General features: G+C 57.0%; 2 protein-coding genes across 2 annotated transcripts in view; one reads left to right on the top strand and one right to left on the bottom strand.

Annotated features, from left to right (window-relative positions):
• The window catches only part of SPATA32 (spermatogenesis associated 32), a 14273-nt gene extending 13789 nt beyond the window's left edge, over positions 1-484 (top strand). Inside the window, exon 13 of the mRNA XM_077747763.1 lies at positions 278-484. Within this exon, the coding sequence (XP_077603889.1) occupies positions 278-414 (137 nt within the window). The 3' untranslated portion in view covers positions 415-484. The remainder of the gene's footprint in view (positions 1-277) is intronic.
• FMNL1 (formin like 1) overlaps positions 475-11680 on the bottom strand; it is a 25850-nt gene continuing 14644 nt past the window's right edge. Inside the window, exons 9-28 of the mRNA XM_077747789.1 lie at positions 11526-11634; positions 10838-10914; positions 10534-10627; positions 9580-9654; positions 9165-9275; positions 7711-7860; positions 7064-7165; positions 6648-6900; positions 6291-6404; positions 6006-6130; positions 5015-5217; positions 4286-4545; positions 4143-4210; positions 2867-2947; positions 2652-2781; positions 2326-2489; positions 2020-2121; positions 1784-1879; positions 1411-1498; positions 475-914 (exon numbers count right to left, since the gene is read on the bottom strand). Of these exons, the coding sequence (XP_077603915.1) occupies positions 811-914; positions 1411-1498; positions 1784-1879; positions 2020-2121; positions 2326-2489; positions 2652-2781; positions 2867-2947; positions 4143-4210; positions 4286-4545; positions 5015-5217; positions 6006-6130; positions 6291-6404; positions 6648-6900; positions 7064-7165; positions 7711-7860; positions 9165-9275; positions 9580-9654; positions 10534-10627; positions 10838-10914; positions 11526-11634 (2506 nt within the window). The 3' untranslated portion in view covers positions 475-810. The remainder of the gene's footprint in view (positions 915-1410; positions 1499-1783; positions 1880-2019; positions 2122-2325; positions 2490-2651; positions 2782-2866; positions 2948-4142; positions 4211-4285; positions 4546-5014; positions 5218-6005; positions 6131-6290; positions 6405-6647; positions 6901-7063; positions 7166-7710; positions 7861-9164; positions 9276-9579; positions 9655-10533; positions 10628-10837; positions 10915-11525; positions 11635-11680) is intronic.

The raw sequence follows: 11680 nt of genomic DNA, 5'->3' as shown, positions 1-11680 counted from the left end.
GCAGGGGCGGGGCAAGCGGGGTGGAGAAGGACAGGCGTAGAGTGTGAGCCGAACTCCCAAGAAACCCGGACCAGGCTGATAGAGAAGTAATCTAGGATCACTAGGGGGCGTGACCAAGGATGGGCGGAGCCTAAGGAAAAGGAGAGGGTACCCAGGAGGCAGGACTGGCAGAAATGGGACTGAGCGGGTAGAAAGGGAGACTGAGGTGGGGCTAATCCAGTTTCTAAGGGAAGCTGCGGGCCTGACCCCTCCGCACGCCCCCTCTGCTCTCCCACAGAGTTCATGGGACAGCCACCAGACCACGTGCACCCCTTGAAGTTGGCTCCCTCGCCCCCAACTCTAGTGCAGAAGCAGCCCTTCTCCCCTCCGCCAGCCTGTTTGCAGAAACCTGCTGTGAAAAACGTGTACAAGTAAACCGTTTGCGGAGAAAAACAAGGCTGCGTGTGGTGGGGCGGGCACAGAGTGGACAAGGACTTTCTGTAAACATCTTTATTAATCTTGTATAAAAATAAGGTCCTTGGAGAGTTCCTGGAGCAGGGGGTGGGACGCGAGGTTGCACTTTATAAGTTACAGGCCAGGCTCCCGCTGAGGCTAAGTATGGCTATTAGGGGAAGAGGGGTGCCGCAAGCAGCATTTGGGGGAGGAACCAGTGATGCTGCCCCCCCACGCCCCCGCGTGCCCTACCACTTGAGGTGGGCTCATCACAGCCGCAGAGGGGGCTGCCCGGCCCAGCCGAGCTGAGGACCACCTTCCTTGACCCCCGGCTTGCCCCCCACATCCCCCACATGAGTCCATCTGCTGAAATAGCAGTTACAGCGAGAGGTCCGAGGTGACCTGCAGGGGGGGTCCTGGGGGGCGCCGGCGAGCACTTCTACGGCCTGTGTCTGCGCGGATGTAGGGCTGGTTCCGCAGATCTGGCAGCCAAGAGAAGAGATGTTTACCCTTCAGAAGGCTGCACGGGGCTAGGGTCCCAGCTCTAGGGACCCAGGTTGTGTGCACGTAGGGAGGGACCTGTTCACGTTTACCAGACCTCACCCCAACACCTCCCAGCCATGCGTGGCCCAAGGGAGGACAGCATGACCCAGTCCCCCAAGGGCCCCCAGGGCTGTGGGCAGCCTCTGGGATCAGAGGCCTGGCTACCCAGGTACCTGGGGGCTAGAGGGGAATCTCTTCTCCCAGGCTGGCCTCACAGAGGAGCCTGGACGTCCGCTTGCCGGTGCGGGCCGTGAAGGGCACCGTCTTGAGCACTGAAGGTTGGGAGGGAGGAGGAGGGAGAGAAAGGAAAAAAGAAAAAAGACAGAAAAAGTAGCAAGAGGCAGTAAGGCAGCCAGACCCCTAGGGTGGGGTAGAGGGGGTGGAGGACAGCACTAGATGGACAGAGGGACAGTACAGGCCCAGCCAAACCCTCACCTGTGATGATATCTTCAATGGCCCCATCACGGTCACTCTCATAGATAAGTGGCTCCTTCTGCTGCTTCCGCTTCAGCTCAGAGNGCGACTGTGGGGGGTGGGGGGGAGCGGGGGCGTAATGGAACATGTATAGCTCCAGCTCCAGGAGCCCCTCTCCCTGTGCCACCAAATGCTAGAGCATCTGTCTTCCTGGTCCCTGCACAGCGCGGACAACTGGCTCAAGCAGAAGGAACCCATTCCCATCCCAGGCTACCGGGGTACCGTGCTCACCTTGGGCAGGGTCTGTTCCTAGAAATGAGAGTAGGAAGAGGGCCAGATCTTTGGGGGTGAGGATCCCTGCAAGCAAGTGCCAAGTTCAGGCACAGCTACCTACCTTGGGTGCTGGGACTTCCCCTCTGCCTGGGGCGTCAGCGCCTGCCTCCTGGGCTGCTGCTTCTTTCTTCCACTGTTCCACCTCCTGCTCGGCTTTCTGAGGGGCCAAGGGGGGGTTCCATGAGAGGAGTCCTATCCCACCCCCCCCCCCAGAAGCATCCCCTACCCTTCCCGCTGCCATGTGGAGAGGCCGCAATGCCCCGCGGGGGTTCCAGCCCTCCCGCCAGACACACATACCTTGTAGGCCTTGATGAAGCGGCTGAAAAGGGAAAAGAACATGGAGGGGGAGGTGGTCTTGGGGTTCTCTCCGAAGTACTCCACCACAGACTCGTAGGCTTCCTGTGGGCACAGCCTGTCTGTCAGGCCCACCAGCACCAGCCCCTACAGCCTCTGTGCCCCTTTAAGACACTGGCCACTTCATCTCTGCTCCTCCAAGCAGGTGGGCCATCCAGCCCCATCCCCCACTGCTGTGGCCATGCCCCTCCAGGCCTTTATTCCGCAAACCCCCAGCCTCACGTCCAGGGCTAGGCCAGCCCCGCCCACCTGAGCTGTCTTGCTGTCTGCCAACAGCTTATCCATGGTGGGTGAGTTGGTCCTCAGGAACTCTTTGAGCACCGTGCAGTCATCCTGCCGCACAAACTCTCTCTGGGTCAACTCCAGGCCTCGCTGTAGGGAGCGCACGTCCCCCAGGACGCTGTCCAGGGATACTGCGTGGGGGAGGGGCGGGCAGTACAGAGGCAGGGAATCAGAGAGGCAGCATTCCTGTCTAATTACACTCTGTGGTCCCCTCACTTTCTCTCAACCCGTATCAGTCCCCAGGCCTGAGCCCCTGCCCCCACCCAAGGGGAACGGGGTACCCGCACCCATACCTGAGCCTGCCTTGTCCAGGAAGTGCAGGTCACTGTGGAAGCCTGTGAGCTGTGGGTACTTCTCAGCAATGACCTTCACAAGGTAGTGCAGCAGCGTCTGCTTGCGATCAGTGGACTTCATCTCCAGCAGCTGCGTGAAGACCTGTTGTAAGCCACAGGCCACCTGCTGTCCCCCTACCCCCCCGTGCCAGGGAACCCCTCCTTGTGCCCCTCACCACATCCAGACTCTGGAGCCGGAAGCCATAGGCTGCTCCACGCTTACTGCTGTTCATGTAGTTGCCAAAGGCCAGGACAATCTGGGAAAGGCAGGAGGGGGAGAGTTCAGGAGGGTGCTGGGGCTGAGGAAACCCCCTCGAGTATAAACTGCACAAGAAAATGTGGCGAAAAGCAAGCCCCACACACTCAGCCCCCACTGCACTCCTGCATGGCCCCCTCAGGTCCATGATATATGTACATGCGTGTGTATATGTCTGGCATTAAGATTTTATTTTATTTTATTATGTTTATTTATTGAGAGAGAGAGGGGAAGAGTAAGCCGGGGAGGGGCAGAGAGAAACAGGGAGAGAGAAATCCTAAGCAGACTCAGCACTGTCAGCAAAGAGCCCGAGGCAGGGCTTGAACTCACAAACCGTGAGATCATGACCTGAGCCAAAACCGAAAGTCGGTCGCGTAACCGGCTGAGCCACCCAGGTGCCCCTTAAAGATTTTATTTTTAAGTAATCTCTACATCCAACGTGGGGTTCGAACTCACAACCCCCAGAACAAGAGTCACATGCTTGGGGCACCTAGCAGCCTCAGTCAGAGAAGCATGTGACTCTTGATCTCAGGGGCATGAGTTTGAGCCCCATGTTCAGTGTTGAGATTTCTTAAATAATAAATAAACTTAAAAAAAAAAGGTCACATGCTCAATCGGCTGAACCAGCCAGGTGCCTCTTGGCATACCCAATTTTGTCCTGCACAAGGCGGTGGTACCTCATTCTTTTTTTTTTTTTTTTAAGCGTTTTATTTATTTCTGAGAGAGAGAGAGAGACAGCATGAGCAGGAGAGGGACAGAATCTGAAACAGGCTCCAGGCTCTGAGCTGGCTGTCAGCACAGAGCCCAACGCGGGGCTCGAACCCACGAACCGTGAGATCATGACCTGAGCCGAAGTCAGACGCTCAACCGACTGAGCCACCCAGGCGCCCCATGTACCTCCGTCCTTCTAACAGCCATTTCTCCTGGTTCCCTGAGACTCCACTAAGCATGTGTGGGCACTCTGCTAATCCCAAGGTAACCCCCAGAGGGGGCTCCACCCTTAGGAGGAGTCTAAGGTGTTGTAGACAGGGCCTCTGCCCCTGCCTTAGCTTTTTTCTTTTTCTATGTAAGAGTTGGGAACATAACTGTTACATCCCAAGGGTGCAGACAGAGCAAGGCCCTGGTCTCCCTCTCACACGACCCAGAACAGGCCATGGGTGGGCCCCGCTTCCCAGACCCCTGCCCTGGGCTCTCACCTCCAGGATCTGGCGGAGTTTGTCAGAGGACTTGATGGACATTGAGGCTGCANGGCAGCAGCCCCCCACTCCGCATCCCCAACCCAGAACGCAGTGCCCCCACCTGTCCTGCCTGCCCCGCCCACACCCCCTGCCCTGCCCACACCGCTCTGCCTGCCCCGCCCACACCGGCATGAGCAGCTGCACGGTCTCCGGAAAGTTGCCCAGGAAGGTGAGCGTGGCCATGCGCTCCTGCAGGCGCGGGATGCGGCTGAAGCGAAGCATGAAGCGATCCTCCTCCGACAGCTCCTCCATGGGTCGCTGCTCCCGCTCAAAGCGGGCAATGAGGCTACGCTCATACTCGGTGGGCAGGAAGCGGGTCAGCAACTCCAGGAAGTCCAGGCCAAGGGCCTGTAGGTCGTACCTGGTGGAAGGCAAGGTAGTTATCACTCTATACCCACCAGTTCTTGAGTCAGGACTACCCCCCTCCCATTGCCTCAATTGAATAAATGAACTAAAGTATTCACTATTTGTCAACAGCTTGAGCTACCAGGAGGTAGGTGTTAAGGGAAGTTCAGAGCTGGGAAGCCTTCGGTCCCTATCATAGGTCAGTGGCAGATGCCCAGCTGTAAATGGCTGCGCCTAAGTGCCCGTAGCTGGGCAAGGAGGCAGGGAGGAAATGGGAACATCTCAGTCTGGGCGTGGACTCACAGCATGGCCTGTTTTCTCAGCCTGAAAATGGGAACAAGTTTCCCAGCCTTACTCCCTGAGCCCCGTTAGCAGGAAGTTTGATGGGCTCCGTCCCATAGCTGGGACTCTTTTACTAGGTCCTCAATGATCCTGCGTTAGTAGAGGGGCTGGGCTACCCACAATTCCAGGGCAGAAGTACTCACGTCTCGATGGCCTGGCAGATGCGATCAGCCCCCAGGTTGCCCTTGCGCAAGGTGATGGCTAGGTTCTTGGCCCGGTTGGCCTCGATGAGGGTGGCCTTGCTGGGGGCCTTCTGGGCTGCCTTACACTTGAGAGCACTGAGGTCTAGGCTAGGACCTTGGGACTTAGTCTTGAATTGTTCCTCAAAGTCACTCATGTCTAGCTCCTGAGGGTGCAAGGAGAAGAGCTGGAGCCGGGTGGGCTGGGGTCTGATATATTCCTGGCTGAACCATCTATCCAACCCTAACCACACAACCCGCAGAGAAAAAAACCAGTAACCCAGCTTGACCACACAGGCCCTGATGGGGGATTCAGGGGAAGTACAGACAGCACCGAGGAGGAAGAGCTGCACCCAACCAACCCAGGGGACCCAGACTCCAAGCCACTACAGCCGAAGGAAGAGCTGAATTGGCCAGGGATAAAAAAGCGGGAAGGGAAGGGCACTCCAGGCAGAAGGAACAGTATGATAATAACCTGGAAGCAAGAAAACACATCCCTTTTGGAAAACTAAAAGTAGAATGAGAAAGCCTGAAGCCCTGATTATCTGTGGAGGTGGTGGGAGAGAAGCTGAAAAGGAGAGAGACACAAGGGGGGGGCCTGGGTGGCTCAGTCGGTTAAGCATCAGACACGTTCAGTTCATGAGTTCGAGCGCCAAGAGCCCCAAGAGCACTACATCCGGCCCTCTGCTGTTAGCGCAGAACCAGCTTCTGATCCTCTGTCTTCCTCTCTCTCTGCCCCTCCCCCACTCACACTCTCCCTCTCTCTGGGGAGGAAAGGGAAAGCTTCCTGGGGAGTCAGGATACACTGCCTATCCAATATACTAAACCAGGTTAGCCTAACATGCATCCCTGGGCCTCCACACCCTCATCTGTCCAGTGGGATGGAGGAGATGATCCACGCAAGCCCCCTCCTCCTCTGGTGCCCACACTGGAAGCAAGGAAGGGCCATACTCACCTGCAGCACCTTCTCATCATTGAGCTCAGTGAAGACAGTGCCCGTGATCTGGCTGGGTTTCAGGGCCACCCAGTTTAAGAGTGGCATTCTGAACTTGGTCTGTATGGGTTTCTTGGTTTTCACTCCTGGGACAGGGAGAGTAGTGAAGCATAGGGAGGTGAGAGTGGGGTGGTTGGCGGGACCCAGGGCCCAGAGAGGCCAGACGAGACAGGCAGAAGGCAACAGAAGGCCCCCAAACAGAGGGTCCTGGGCACGGCTCCCCCCAGCCCTGGGTGGTCCACTCACCTGGGCCCATCTCTGGAGCATCAGAGGGACCTCCTGGAGGCGGCGGGGGTGGCGGAGGTACTGGCCNTGCTACGGCAACCAGCTCTGGCTCTCCCACAGGTGGGAGATCTGAGCCTAAAGAGAACAGAGAACCAAAAATGGGGGGAAGGGGTGTCAGGGGTGGTCTGGCCTCCGCCTCCCCTCCCTACGCAAGCGCATGCGCACTGGGCCCACGTCCGCCATCTGGCATCCACCTGAGCCACGCCTACAACCCAAACCTACCTCTCGCAACTGTCCTGGCCGGAGATGTCCCCAGGCTCCCCTTCCAGACCCTGGTTCCCCCCTGCCCACCCGCCCCAGCTTGCAGCTTCTGCGCACCTGGGCTGGGTGAGCTGGTGGGCACTCCCGGAGTCAGGGCGTCACTGCCGCTTGGAGTTGCCACAGCGACAGGGAGGATCTCGATGGAGACAGCATCCCCGGGCCCCCGCAGGATACGGATTAACCCCTTCTCTTCCAGCTCCTCCACCTTCAGCTCTAGGGCCGAAGGCCGCGCAGGGACGGGGGTAGGCACTTTCTCAGGCTCAGGGGGACGCCTAGAGGCGCCCATGGGGGTCGACTCGCTGAAGCGCTCCTGTGAGCCCCGGGAGAAGGGTCAGTGCCCACCGGCAGGCCTGGCACATAGCCCCCACCCTCTTGCTGGGGTAGAGGGAAGTGTCAAGCCTAGAAGCCCCAATGGATCAGTTTGTGGGAGCCCAGCCTGCCCCTGGCCCGGCCCCCTTCGCCCCCAGCCTCACCCGCAGGGTCTCCAACTCCTTTCGAGCCTGGCTTAGCTGCTTTTCCAGTTCGGCAATCTTGGCCATGGATTCGTTCTCCGCGTCCCGAAGCTTTTCTGTCAGCTGTGGCACAGCACATGGTGAGCTCCCACCCGCCGCTGGGCACTGGTACCGCCGGTGAGGGGGCGGCAGCAGGCATGCCTGCCTGAAGGGCTGGGGGAGGCTTCCGGATGTGCTTAGCGCAGGGTGCCTGGCAGGTGGGCTGAGCCTGGCACTTGAACCCAAGTAGGTGAGGCACTGAGGACACTAACGTTCTCTCAGGAGGAGAAACCAAGGTGCCACTGAGGAAGGAGGTGAGTGGAGAGGAGACTGGACTGGGGGCGGGGGCATGCACCTAGTTCCACCCAAGCCAGGGTGTGGGCTCTGAGCACAGGGAGAGGAGGGGCCTGCCTTCCTCAGAGGTCCAGCAGCGTAGGAAGCCAGTGAACGCTCACTGAGAAAGACACCCAAGGATTCAAGACCAGGATTCAGGTCAAAGTCAGGAACCAGGCAGACAGCTAGCCCCCTCCTTCACACCTAGAACCAGTGTTTGAGGACCAGTGCCTGGTGCCAGTGGGAGGCCCTGGGGGCCTACCATGTGCCAGGCCAAGTTCAGGAGCACCTCTCACCTGGGCCACCTGCTCCTGCAGCTCTTCCATGTGCTCCAGCACAGCATTCTTGGTCTCAGTGTCCTCCAGCAGTGCACCCACATCAAACACATTGTCCAAGTATGCCTGAATCTGCACCTGCAGCTTGTCACTCTCCGTGAGCCGAAGCCTCTGTCCCCCAGACAGAAGGACCAGGGTGAAGCCCACTGTGAGGGGTCTTACCAGTACCCCCCCATCACCACTAGAGCCCAGGGGAAGGGGCTTGAGCCCCAGATTGCTTTTTGTTTTATTGAGATATAATTCACATACCAGAAAATTCATTATTTTAAAGCAGATGATTCAATAGCATTTAGTATATTCACAAGATTATGCAACCATCACCACTGTCTCATTCCAGAACATTCCCATCGCCCTGAAAAGAACCCCTGTACCTCTTAGAAGTCAGTCCCTGTTATGTCCTCCCCAACCCCTGGCAACTGCCAATCTATCTTCTGCCTCTGTGGACTTTCCTATTCTGGACATTCATATAAAGGAATCACACAGTATTTGGGCTTCTGTGTCTTGGCATCTTTGACTTAGCATAATGCTTTCAAGGTCCATCCATGAGGTAGCATGTACCATATCTTATTCGTTTTTATGGCTGAATAATATTCCATTGATGGATATATCACCCCAGGCTGCCCTTCACCTTTTGTTAATCCCGGCTTTTTAAAACTCCAATCCCAGGGGGGCCTGGGTGGCTCAGTTGGTTAAGTGTCTGACCCTTGATTTTGGCTCAGGTCACAATCTCATGATCATCGTCAGCCCGTCGTCGGGCTCTGATGTGACAGCGCAGGATTCTCTCCCTCTCTCTCTGACTCTCCCCTCATATGCATGCACATGCGCTTGCTCTCTCTCTCAAAATAAATAACTTTTAAAAAGATAAAAATCCAATCCCAAAGTCCCACTCCTCCAAGCAGCCTCCCAAAGGAATCAGGAAAGCCACAGCTTCCCTATGCAGGCTGGACCCGGGAGCATCAAGGCCCTCTACAAGGAACTCCTCCATGAGCCGGACCCATCCAGCATGAGCCAGATCCCAATAGAGCCCACTGTCCCTGTGCTCTCCATTATGTGCGTGAGTCAGAGCCTGGCTGAGGCTGATCCTCCCAGAGCCAGACCCAGGGCCACCTAGAACCCTTCCAGTGGCTGCAATAATAGCTCCATGGACCGTGTACCTATTAGGTGGCAGAAAATGTTATGGCTCATTTTATTTAGAGTCATTATCATCTTTATCATTCTCCTGTTTTACAGGTGGGAAAGCTGGGACTTAGAGAGAAGAAGAGACCTATCCAAAGTCACATGGGCTTGAAAGTAAAAGAGTCAGGATTTGAACCCAGATCTACCTGACCTCAACGCCCATGCTGCTGACCACAGAGCCGTACTCTGCATTTGGCAAGTAGTTAAGTCCTAGAGGGGCGGGAGGATGTAGGGCTCACCTCCAAGTACAAGTCCAAGCCCAGGTGGGTGAACTCATATTGCAGGAAGACACGAAAGTTCATGTTCTCCACAGAGTGGACCACGATGTTGATGAATTGCATGCAGGCCACCTGGGGAGCGGGGAACAGGAGCAGATTGGTCTGTGATCCTCTGGGTGGGGGGGGCTCAGTGCCTTCCACCACCACCCCGCTCCATTTATTCCCAAGTCTCTCTCCTTTTCCCCATTTCTCATTCCGCTATCCCTACCCCTATTTCCCCCCTACACACCACACGCCCTCCCTCCAGCTTCCCCTTCCCACCAATCTCTCAGTCCTCATACTTTGCAGGAACAGAGCCCAGATCCCAGATGCCCAGGGCCCCCGGCCACTCCTCACACTGAGGATGGTTGGGCCCAGCCTGGGCTCCCGAGCTCACCATGAAGTCAATGTTGCTGTCCTCTTTCTGGAAATATTCCATCAGCTTTTCAAAGCGGTGCTGCTCCCCACACACCTAGGTGGGGAGAATGGCTGTCATTAGGGCCCCAGTGACACACCGCCTAAGCCTTTTTCCAGCTGCCACCCTTGTGCTTCTACAGGTTCTTCCCACATTAGATCTAAGTCAGGCCATGTCGCTCTTCTGCTCAAAAACCTCCCCCGTCCCTCTCCATCTTCCCCAGCCCTCCCTTTGCTTACTCCACCCTGGCCACGCTGGTGTCCTGGCACATTCCCACCTCAGGGCCTTTGCACCTGCTGCCCGGTTGCTCTTACTCGAGGCCACCACCACACCAAGTCTCTCACTTCTCTCACAGCTTTGCTCACACTTCACCATCTCGACAAGGCTTCCCTGACCACCCTGCAACCCATTCCTCCTGTCCCTCCAGCGTCCTTGACTTTTTCCTCGGAGCATTTATCATTTTCTAACGCCTTAGGTAATTTGCTCATTCATTATACTGTTCATGATGTCTTCCCCTGCCTTCTTGGTTTCTTTGGGTCACTGATGTGCCCCAAGTGCCCACTTTGTGCCTGACACATAGTAGGCACTCAATAAATATTCCTTAAAGGAACAAATGACCATATCCTGCTTTATGCATCATATTCTCTCCAGAGTCATAAAGGTGTATGCACGCAACTCTGAGGTATGTAGACCAAATCCACTTTGGATCTGCCAAGGCTGAGGGTCCAAGGTTCACCACAGCTGTCCCTGTTGCCCTAGACAGCTCCCCAACATGACCTGGCACCTTCCCTTTCAAGCCCAAATTGTCCCCACCCTGTGTGCCCCAAATGCCCACCCAGCACTCCCAGCTGCCCCCAGCAGAGGCCACAGCTACCAGCAACAGGACTCTGGGCAGCACTAGAGAACAAGGGCGTGTTGGGGGCGGGGGGTGCATACCTCCTTGAAGTTGTCGAAGGCCGCAAGGATGATGTCATGCCCTCCTCGCACCAGGCACACAGCCGCCAGCAGCTCCAGCACCAGAGCCTTGGTTCTGGGGAGAGAAGGGGCAGTCTAGCCCTCGAAGGCGGGCCCCACAGCAAGGGTGGATGTGGACCTGGCTGGGGGAGGGCAGGGGAGCTGGCGGGGGAGTTGGAGCGGAAGGAGTCTGGGCAGGAGTCCTGAGAACTGGGCAACAGAGCAGGCCAGGAGCCAGGGGCAGGAGAATCCAGATATGGAGAAACTCTAGGGGCCTGGACCTCACCTGGGGTTCTTGTTGTTGAGGCTCAGAGCAATCTCATTGACACAGGCTGGGTGGGTCATCACAAGGCTGAAGCCAGACTAGGGAGAGAAGAAAGGTCAACCCCTCCAGGCAGACCCCCAGGACTGCCAACACTGTCCTATCCGGCACCTCAGGCAACCGTCAGTGGCCATTGCATTCTGGTCCCTAACTGCTCTCAAGCTTAGGAAGTTCTTTATATCCAACCACAGCCTTTTCTGTGGCTGCCAAAGCCTGGCCCCTCTTTTTAAATGACTATGCAAAAGCCAGTGTTAGGAGTCAGCACTGTGGACACAGTGAGCCCTCAAAGGCCTGCTAAGTAAAGGAGAACTGGCCTCACCAGCCACTCCTCCAAACAAAATAACCCTGAGCTTCGCTCCCTGAGGGCCCTGTGTCCAGCCTTCCTTGGTGGCTGTGCCTAGGTCCCCACATGAGGCATACCCATGCTCCCCAGTCACTCTAGAAGATCTCACTAGGAGGGGGCAGAAATCTGGGCTTGCCCTCAAGACCTGCTCAGCCTCAAGACCCTCAACAGCTCCCATCCACAGGGTTCTCCAGGGGGGAACAGGGTCGGGGCACACCTGGTCCCTGAACCCCAGCAGCTCAGGCAGCCCCCAGCGAGGACAGGCCCAGCGCCCTGGGTGCCCCCATGCCCTCGTGCTCACTGACCAACCTGGTAGTTCATGATGGCACGCAAGCACATGATACAGACATGGACGTCATCCTTCTGGCTAACGATGCGAGAATTCCGCAGGGCCTTCCTGCTGTGGGCTGGGGTCAGTCTGGTGGGGTAGCGAGGGGGCAGCAGGGGTCAGCGTCCTACACCCA

The sequence above is a fragment of the Crocuta crocuta genome, unplaced genomic scaffold (assembly GCF_008692635.1).
Source record: "Crocuta crocuta isolate KB4526 unplaced genomic scaffold, BGI_CrCroc_1.0 scaffold289, whole genome shotgun sequence".
Lineage (NCBI taxonomy): Eukaryota > Metazoa > Chordata > Mammalia > Carnivora > Hyaenidae > Crocuta > Crocuta crocuta.
The sequence above is the reverse complement of the archived record's forward strand: the minus strand, read 5'-3'. Positions and strand labels throughout refer to the sequence as shown.